Source organism: Anneissia japonica, unplaced genomic scaffold, assembly GCF_011630105.1.
Source record: "Anneissia japonica isolate Jap-2015-1 unplaced genomic scaffold, ASM1163010v1 scaffold287714_len2871179_cov188, whole genome shotgun sequence".
Lineage (NCBI taxonomy): Eukaryota > Metazoa > Echinodermata > Crinoidea > Comatulida > Comatulidae > Anneissia > Anneissia japonica.
In genome coordinates this window covers 1,027,242-1,038,127 of record NW_022755542.1, presented here as the reverse complement: position 1 = coordinate 1,038,127, position 10,886 = coordinate 1,027,242, and the positions used below count along the sequence as shown (strand labels likewise).

At 32.6% G+C, this 10,886-nt stretch overlaps 1 protein-coding gene across 5 annotated transcripts in view; it reads left to right on the top strand.

Moving 5' to 3' along the window:
* The window catches only part of LOC117123699 (alpha-N-acetylneuraminide alpha-2,8-sialyltransferase-like), a 44,492-nt gene extending 34,933 nt beyond the window's left edge, over positions 1–9,559 (top strand). For all 5 annotated transcript variants that reach the window (XM_033269719.1, XM_033269718.1, XM_033269717.1 and 2 more), the window contains 4 exons: positions 861–979; positions 6,155–6,244; positions 6,600–6,850; positions 7,422–9,559. In XM_033269719.1, coding sequence (XP_033125610.1) covers positions 861–979; positions 6,155–6,244; positions 6,600–6,850; positions 7,422–7,651 — 690 coding nt within the window. In that variant the 3' untranslated portion in view covers positions 7,652–9,559. The remainder of the gene's footprint in view (positions 1–860; positions 980–6,154; positions 6,245–6,599; positions 6,851–7,421) is intronic.
* The last annotated feature ends 1,327 nt before the right edge of the window (positions 9,560–10,886 follow it).

Genomic DNA, 10,886 nt, shown 5'->3' with positions numbered 1-10,886 from the left:
ATATATGTATTGACGATACACATGAAAAATTTAATGGTCCTTTTAGGAAACAGTTAAATATATAAAAAAGAGCAATAACATGCAAAAGATCACAGAAATGGACAAAACATTAAATTACATTTTAAAAAATCAAACATTCAATTTCAAAAACATCAAAATTCAATTATTATATTCATATTTAAAATTAATAAATCAGTAAGATAATTTAACCCATCATTTTAAGTTATAAAAACGAGGTGTTATGCTGTGTGTCTCTGCCTTTGAATGAACGAGCGTCGTTTGATGAGATGTTTAAACTACAATAATATATATCATATTTTAATAATATTATCTACTGTAATCAGGACAAGAGGAAATATTCGTTTCCTGAATAAAATATTTTGTGTTCTACTGTCTAACTCAGTGTTGTTTTGTTTTTTTGCATCGTTACATTTTTTATATATATAATGTACCGTATGTATGTACATAGGCCTATAATATATAAAATTGCCTTGAATCATAATACATATAATTATGCCTACATGTTATATGACATCCAAATAGAGGATGAATAACTCAGAATATTACATTATCAATAAGTAAATAGCATTGGCTTAGGCTCTAATGTATTGAAAACTAGGGATAATAATAATAATAATAATAATAATAATAATAATAATAATAATAATAATAATAATAATAATAATAATAATAAGGTAAGAACTTATATAGCGCCATTTAAAAAACCGAAGTAATTATCAAAGGCGCTTCATGTTATTGTTGGAATAAGTGCGTTTTGAGTGATTTTTTAAATAAAGCAATTGATGTTGATAATGCTTGGGCTCTCTGTACATTAATTGTTTGTTTTTACACTTTGATAGAAATGGCCTGAAGATGACAATAACAAACGATATCGTACATGCAGCCTTGTTGGTAGTAGTGGCATACTACTGGATAGTCAGTGCGGGAAACAAATAGACAGTGCAGACTATGTAATCAGGTAAGAGTTTTTCAAACAATGGATTCACTCGATGCAACACGTTGTCAAATAAGCTGGTTCTCATGATGACGTCACATCCACACGTAGTGGTCCTACCATGGAGCTGTTCCTCCATGGTCCTACATTCTAAAATTTCTCGAACGTGTTGATATAAACAAAGCTAAGTGCAACATCACAACCATTTAATTATTATAGATTCAGGATGTTTACATTAAAAAAATAATATACAGATGACCCGACGAATGCTGACTCAAAATTATTACAATATGACCTATGCCACTTCTGAGCTTTTACTACTTTATTTATATTTAAATTGGTTGAATAATTAAATTTAATTAAGCCATAAAATGGATGGGATAACAAAAATTAACAAAAGCGCGTCAATCATTTGTTAATGTAATGCCTTAATTTAGAAGCTTTGTGCTTTTATGTTTGCTTTTATGTTTGTTTTGCAAATTATATCGTATTGTGATTACGGTTATAATAATATGGCAACAGCGGCCGTCAGACGTAATTGTGACACAACTCTGAAAAATCCTAAAATATATTGAAGTACCGTACATTGTGAATATGGATTAAATAGTATTATTGTTTTCATGCCTCATATAAGGCCTTTGTCTTTAGTTATGTATGTTTTCGTGCACGTCGTATGTCTTTGTCTTTGTGACTTCATGCATATTATGTTTTCATGATAGGCATTTGTATGTATTCATCAGGTTTGTTATATGTGTATTGACGATAGGCCTACACATGAACAATTTTCTTTAAAAAACTTATTAACCGACCAACCATTCAGAACCTCGGGCAATTCCATATACACACGTGTGTACGTATGTATATACGCTGCCGTTTTATGTGACTTGCAATAATATTTAAGAATAGGGCTAGAGAAAAGGTAATTGAATTCATTTTATTTTTACTTTTATTTCAGACTGTCCATAGAAATATGTAATTTTTTTTTTTTTTTTTTTTTATTTCAACATCATCCAACAGCGACCAGTGTCGCCCATAACAGGATTGATGCATGAAAATTGAATATTATAATAATAACATTAAATTCAAATATAGGTCTAAAAACAATTAAAAATATAAGAAATTCACTTGGTAATAGAAGTAAAAATAGTAGTAATTTTGTGACGGAAGCAGTTAAGACTATCAAAACATATATCTAAGGAACGATTGAAACAGATAGAATTATATAATTTAGGATGACGACAAATAAAACCATTTTTTGTAACGTTAAACCTACCCGGTGGAACCCAAAATAATCCAGGGGATCTTAATCTACGGTAAAAAAAAAATCAAATGTAACAGACATTGCGAAGTACCCAAAATTAATAAAATAAAAACTAACACCATAAAACGAATAGACTAATAGACTAATAATTGACACACATAGACTAATAATTGACGGCTGTACTCGCAACTAGTATCGGATTGTCGATGCCACAGTAAAGATCAAAGGACTGTACGCACGCGCTATGTTCGAGAGCGGAGATGTGCGTCCTTTTGTTGAATTACCTTGGTTATATATGTATTGACGATAGGCCTACACATGAACAATTTTCTTTAAAAAACTTATTAACCGACCAACCATTCAGAACCTCGGGCAATTCCATATACACACGTGTGTACGTATGTATATACGCTGCCGTTTTATGTGACTTGCAATAATATTTAAGAGTAGGGCTAGAGAAAAGGTAATTGAATTCATTTTATTTTTACTTTTATTTCAGACTGTCCATAGAAATATGTAATTTTTTTATTTTTTTTTATTTCAACATCATTCAACAGCGACCAGTGTCGCCCATAACAGGATTGATACATGAAAATTGAATATTATAATAATTACATTAAATTCAAATATAGGTCTAAAAACAATTAAAAATATAAGAAATTCACTTGGTAATAGAAGTAAAAATAGTAGTAATTTTGTGACGGAAGCAGTTAAGACTATCAAAACATATATCTAAGGAACGATTGAAACAGATAGAATTATATAATTTAGGATGACGACAAATAAAACCATTTTTTGTAACGTTAAACCTACCCGGTGGAACCCAAAATAATCCAGGGGATCTTAATCTATGCAAAGGAACTAGTATTAAAAAAAAGAAGTGAAATCACCGTCAAAACTGGCATTTATGCATTTGTAAAGAAAAATAAGATCAAAAATATTCCTTCTCTCTTCAAGTAAAGCCAACTTAGGACTTTTACCAAATTTACGAAAATAGAACCTACAGAATTTATTTTGAATACGTTGCAACCTAACAGACTGTGCAGTTGAAATTGAATTAAAAATTATAGAACAAAACTCAAGATTAGATCTAACTAAAGATTTATACAAAGTAATTAAAGCATTACCATCATCGATATGTCTGCAATGTCTCCAAATGAATCCAAGGAGTCTGTTACTCTTAGCTACAACATGATCTACATGTTTACAAAAATTTAAAGAAGAATCAACAAACATTCCTAAATCTTTTTGAACGGCAACTTTTTCAAGAACAATATTATTAATTTTAAAATCAAATTGGATAGGATTTTTCTTTAGAGTAACAGACATAGTTCTACATTTAGAGACATTAACAGACATACCCCAGCTGCAACACCAGCGAACTACACCATCCAGATCTGCCTGAAGGAGAACCATATCATTAACAGCAGAAATGACCCTAAAAAGTTTAATATCATCAGCAAATAATAAAAAAATAGAATAATTTAGAACAAAAGAAAAATCATTGATGAACAAAGTGAAAAAAAGTGGTCCCATAATAGACCCCTGGGGGACCCCTGACAATACAGTTAGCCATTCAGATGAACAACCATCGATTGTATCTTTCTGTTGTCTAGCATATAAATACTTAAAGAAAAAATCTAAAATATTATTAGAAAAACCAAACTTACTAAGTTTGTAAAGTAGAAAATTATGTGGGACTCGATCAAATGCTTTAGCCATGTCCGTATATATCACTTCACACTGAGTCTTGGAATTTATAGCAGAATAAGCATGTGACAAAAATACCGAAAGGTTTGTTTCACATGATCTGCCAGGAAAAACACCGTGTTGTTTATCAGTAATTACAGAACGGAGATGGCTAAAGATTTGATCATGTATGATTCTTTCAAAAATTTTTGATAATGAAGGTAATAAAGAAATGGGTCTATAGCTGTCTCTTATACACATCTAGATGTGTATAAGAGACAGCTAAGAGAGTATTACCTGTCTCTTATACACATCTAGATGTGTATAAGAGACAGGTATAGATCACTTCACACTTGTCTTGGAATTTATAGCAGAATAAGCATGTGACAAAAATACCGAAAGGTTTGTTTCACATGATCTGCCAGGAAAAACACCGTGTTGTTTATCAGTAATTACAGAACGGAGATGGCTAAAGATTTGATCATGTATGATTCTTTCAAAAATTTTTGATAATGAAGGTAATAAAGAAATGGGTCTATAGTTTTTAACATCTGATTTGGAGCCTACTTTGTGAATAGGACAGACATTGGCCTTTTTCCAAGTGTCCGGATAACAATTTTCAGCAATAGATCTTTCAAATAACTTTTTACAGGGCAATGAAAGTGGTTTGGCAGCAATAGATAACATAACGGTACTGATGCCATCACAGCCAAAGGCCTTGTGCGGGTTAATTTGGCTTAATAATTTTTCAATTTTGATTTGATCAATATTAATATGATTGAAACTATCAATAGGATATTCAGGAAGATCTGGATGGTCGTGAGCACCATTGTTGCAGCTGTAAACAGATTGAAAAAAAAAACGATTAAATAAGTTAGCTTTGTCTTTTGGCAAACTCGCAGAGACACCATCAAAATGAATTTCTGATGGAAGACCTGCGGATAAATATAAATTGGACTGAAATTAAACACAAGCAAACATCCCGTATCTAATATTTAACATATCATTCTGTACATATGCCTATTACCAAATATACTAGAAACACAAGATGGAGTTCTCCTTAGAAAAAACTGTTTCACCGAAATGCATGGCGGGAATAAAAACAATGGGACGCCGCGTACGGCTGGATTTAAAAAACTTCTGCCACCGTTACATAACTGTGAATATATGACCTCCTTTTGCAGAGGTTGAAATCGTTGCCATTATCCATAAGATACAAACAAGTAGGCATAAATAAATCAAGACAATAAAATGACAGAGACAAAAGCGCAGATTCGTATGACCGGACTCTGATTAGTAATAAAGTTTTCTTCCATTAGTGGAAAAAAAAGGTCGTGTGTGCGTCTGGTTATACCTGTACCTAGCAACAAAAGGGCGCCCTGTACGTCTGGACCAAGTATAGAAAACTTGCATTATAAAAAGAGAAGAGCGCTACGTACGTCTGGACCAATTTCCGCCTCATTTTTGTTATGCGAGTGCTTTATCTTGTATTTCTAGTAGGCCTATCTTTGATATGCCTATTACCTAAAATAAAATTTCTCACCAGGCTTTGTACAGTTTTCGATTCGTTCAGCCATGGTTTAGCATATGCTCACTAACACACTGAACTAAATATCTTTTATCCATTTAAACCACAATACAAAAAAAAAATCAATGAAATACAATGTATTGCACTTTTAATAAATATATTTTTTAAATACATGCAAACATTTATTTATATTTCAACAATAATTTTTATATAATGAATGGATCGAAACTTCAAATCTTGAATCAGCCTAACTACTTATTTATATAGAATTACTAATTGTGCTGGCGGTTGAAGGATAAAAAGAGTAATCGGCGTGAGATTTTGTAACGTATTGTGTTTTATTTTGATGGGGCGTTCGTTACCGTTTTAAGTCATTTGAAATGTGTAGGCCTATACCTAAGAATTTATAACTGTCAATTAGGACGACATTATGTATAAGTTTATTATAATTCAACGATTTTTTTTCTGTTTCCAGCTGTTATCAGCTGAAAGCCAATTAACCAAGTAGTCGATTCAAAGTATTGAATAAAAGCTTAAGCTGAACAAAGTACTGTATATTCAACCTTCTGCCAATATACATATTTAAATTAATTACCAGTCAAAATAAAGATATTGCATTATGTGTCTGCTAATTGATGTGGGAGAAATTTCCATTGTAATGCTAGCAAATTAGGCCAATATCTTTTATGTTATGTTTGTGGTTTTTTGTTTTTTTTGATAGAATGAATACCCCGCCAATACTAAATTTCACAAATGATGCTGGAAGCAAAGCCAACATGACAACGATGAATCCATCTGTGATAGCTAAAAGGTAAAATATAATCCACTATTTTTCTTTAAAAGAAAGAATACCACGTTAATTATATTGGTGGTGATGATGATGACGGTGGTGGTGATAATGGTGGTGAATATTGGTGGTGGTGGTGAATATTGGTGGTGGTTATGGTGGTGTTGATAATGGTGGTGGTGGTGATGATTTTGGTGATGGTGATGGTGATGGTGATGGTGGTGGTGATGATGATCGTGGTGGTGATGATCATGGTGGTGGTGGTGGTGATGATGTTGGTGTGGATGATGGTAGGGGTGATGATGATAGTGGGATAGTGGTGATAATGATTACCGTATGTTATGGCACCATGTCTTCTTTTTGATTTATTTTTACACAGATATAATAATCTAACATTGGAGAGTGATATAGTGAAATATTTATCTGATATGCGGCAGTACAACCAGCATTTAATTATCCCAGCGTTTTCAATGAGAATTGGCTACGAACTTTCAAAGAAAGTGGTGGCGGCGTTTAAAGAAGACCCTTTCCATCCTCTACATGTGTTACTTATGCATCCTAAGCATTTTTTAGCAACAAGTCATTTCTGGAAAGACAAGTTCGATATAGATGCAAAGCGTATTTCGTCAGGTAGGCCTATAACCAAAGTATAAAACTGCAAGTGGTCCGACTCCCGTGATTTCGTTGAAACGCAATCATATTCTTGGAAAAAGTATTGCCACGAGCTAGGAGGCGTCTTTCAAAATGGCGATAGCGTTTATAACTGACATTAATATAATTATTTATGATATTTTATTTATTTATGAATTTTGTATCTATATCCATCTACTGTATTTATTTCTTTAAAACGTTATTTACAATACCAACATTTGTCATCTGGCCATTGTCATTCCGTAAGAGTACTGTATCTGAGTTATGTGTAGGACGCCCCTATCTCGTCGTAGTACATTTGTAACGTTTCATTGCGTGCATACAAAAGCAGGACAGTCAGATCTTTTGCAGTTCTATACTATTTGGTATGTTATATAATTGCCTAAGAAAAGAATACCTGACAAATAATTACTAAAATGTTGAGGACAGTGTAGGTAAATATTAATTTATGAATATTTATTCAGCCTCCGCCCTACATTCTTCCATTTAACAAATTAGCTTTATGTAAATTTTAATATCGTGCTAAATTACTTATATTATTTTGCTTTAGGTCTGTACATGGCGAGCGTTGCATTATCCATGTGCGATCAGGTAACTGCGTTTGGATTCTGGCCATTCCATATGGATCATCGAAACAGAACTCTTGAGTACCACTATTATGAGCAAACAAAACTCGTCCCACTGCCAAAAGTTCACCATTTCGCACAAGAATTTCGAATTTTACTCAGCCTTCACGATATTGGTATTATACGTTTACATTCAAATAATTGTTATGACTAGAGTTACAAGGTGCTCCGCTACACCAGCAAAGCAACACAAGTTTATGTGGAGCAAACTGCGTGACTTCCAAGCAACGACACAAGTTGGCGACGGAGATATCTGACACGAAGAAAGAGTGTCTGGTAGAATCTGTGTGACCCAATATGTGCGATCCAGTCAATTTGACAAACACTGTGCGATACGGGTGTCGCGATAAAAGTTATGCGACAAGTGGTAAAACACTTAACGATAACGCAGCTTTTAACCCCTACTGGTGTCCACACCTTTTTTGGAATAAATTTGTTGAGAAGTAACGGTAGCAACAAATGTTACTTGTAACTGTTCCACGTGTTGGTGTTTAGTTCGATTTACGAAAGCGTTTTCCTTTTTATAATGGTGCATATTATTGATGTTCTATTCAAGCCTACCCGCCAATCAAGGGATGATGGATACCGTAGTTTAGATATATATTTTAATCCATCCAGGCTAACATGAACGTTCTCAAGTGTCTAAGCCCAAATGCCCTTTCTTGGTTTTATCGCAGTAATTTTTCTTGTCCTTTGTAGTTTGCTGTCAATAGATGATCGTGAAAATTTGACTACGACGTTGTCCATGATAATTAGTGTTCCGTTCTACTTTTGTAGATTTATTTTTATAAAACAGTTTCTATAATTAGGCATAGTTAGCTCAGTTGTTAGGTAGTGTAGAGTTGTCTTTTTTGATAATTAATTCGATATGGCAAGAAGTTGTAATGCCAAAAAAATTGGCAAACAGCTAAATGACTGCAATCCGAAAGATATCAGAAAACATTCTATAAATATTTCAGATCATTGTGTTTTATCATTTCGAATATTATATAATATTCTTTTGTATTATTGTATTATTGTTTTTATTATTATATATAGTATTTTTGTCATAAAGTTGTATCTAAAATATTAAGGCAAGTTCCTTATGACTTTGTTACATGTGCGGTTGATTTTGCTGGAAATATAACAGGAAAGGAAAAACATTCCAAGTTTTAGTTATATTTTTAAAAGATATTTAAACATTGTAACAGACGAGGGAGTCATAGCTAACCATTTGACATTTATTAAGTGCAATAAGGTATCGCTTTTCAAATATTTTATGATATTAATTAAAAGACTAGCAGAATTTACTTTCAAATGAAACTTGTTCAGATAAACAAAAATTGTAAAACAATTGGGTTGTTCGATTATGAAGTAGTGTAAAAGGAACCTGTTGTTGTCTGTTTCTCCAACCGTACAGAAGTGCATTTGAATAATATGACGGATTTATTCATTGGACAACGGAAATACTGTACTAGTATTTTCAATACGTTATTATCTGGGGCCATACAAGTGCTGAAAAGCTCTACTTCCGTCGATATTAGCCAATGATATCAGTGATTTGTTCGTTTTCAACGTCTGAAAATGTGTTGTATACCTATATGTGTAGGCCTACAATGTCAACATTTAAGTTCTAGTATGTATTTGAGTGTTCTAATAATTAGGTTGTTATTTTAAGTAACCACCGGTACCATAGAAAAATACGAGAAAATAATATATAAACGATTTTGTTTTCAGAAAATTGTTATTTGTCGTTTCAGTGTCGTTTATTAGTAGTATTAGTATTTATTGATGTATTTTCTTCTTGTTTAACATTATCGTTCACATAGCATTTAGGCCTAAATTTCAGTAGCCAACCATGAGAGTAGTTTGTGGTAGGCCTATCAATCATTAATGTCTTAAAATTTGAGTCTATAAAAATGTATGTAGGTGTTCTAATTTGTGTTTATTTTTAGGTACAATCCTGATTTACTTTTCCAACTGTTTTAATGACGCTGTAAGCATTTCAGTTAGTTTGTGAAAGCCAGTAATCTACGCCTATGTTTACCTTGAATGGTGGTATTAAATACAACGTTTTACTAAATATGGCCTATTATCTCTTATTCTACTTATTACAAATCCAATCATTAGCACCTGGATTGTGTTTAGTATGATCAGATTGACACAATAGTTAATGCAAACAAATTAATACATAATTATGAACATGTTATGATGGATTAAACTGATATGTCATAAATTAATGATGATAATAATGATGCTGATATTTTAATGATTTAATAATCTAATCATACGGTAATATAATGACAATGGCGCCGAGAGGCCGGGGCTTACAGGGCAAGTTCCCCGGGGCCGACAGGAGCCCGGGATACTAGATAAAAGAATAATAAAAATTATTAAACGACATTCATCCGCTGTTGTAAGACTTGTAAATAAAGCTGATCGTTTATCGGTGAAAGCTCGTAATTAATCGCTTCTAATTCTTCCTCATGAATATTTTATGAGGCTGAGCTACAGATAGATCCTTCATCTGTGAAAGTCCTTCTCTTACTCCCTCTATTTCAAATTCCTGGATCCGCCACTGTAAACTTTGCTATGTTATGAATCTTTTCAGCTCTACATTTTAATAAAAGGAAGGATAACTTTTACTTTTCATGTTTCCATACTTTATTTTTCATGACCTTGTGAAATTAAGCACTCTATATTCGATTCAATTAGTTCTTTAATCCGTTGAAAGGCCGTAGCTTCGACTGGGCGAGGCCCCCACCCGGAATCGTCCCCACCCCGGGGATCTTCCCGCTGAGGCCCTAGGTGGTCCCCCAGACCTCCAGCCAATGTGACGGCAAAGCGGCCCCCAGTGCCCACGGCCACTGTCGGCGGCCCTGTACAATGATATATCGATATGATATAATAATGATAATTATAATAATAATGATGATGACAAATCAACTTAACGTGAGCAAAATAGGTTGGGTAGCAATTTGCAAAGAAAAAGTAGGTAATAAAAAGACAAGCACACTGACGGCAATACAAGTAAATTTAATTTATAAAATATTAGATTTCAGATTCAGATTTTATTCGGTACTGAAATTTTAAACAGTGGTACCCACTAAATACCAGCAAAGTAAAATATTGAAATAAAAAAAAAATAAAAAAAAATGTAAAACTAATAAAAATGCAATGAAGATTCTAAACCACATTTAAACAATTAAAATAAAAAAATTAATGAATAAAATCCAATAGGCTTATAGTTATAAAAAGAAAAATAACACAAAATGCCCAAATTTGTATGTATAACATTTAAGAAATAATACAAAAGCTAAACAATTTTTAGTAGGTAAAATGCTATATATATACCCAACACGTATTTGTTCAAATAATCAGGAAAATATAATTTGACAAAAATGATTAAG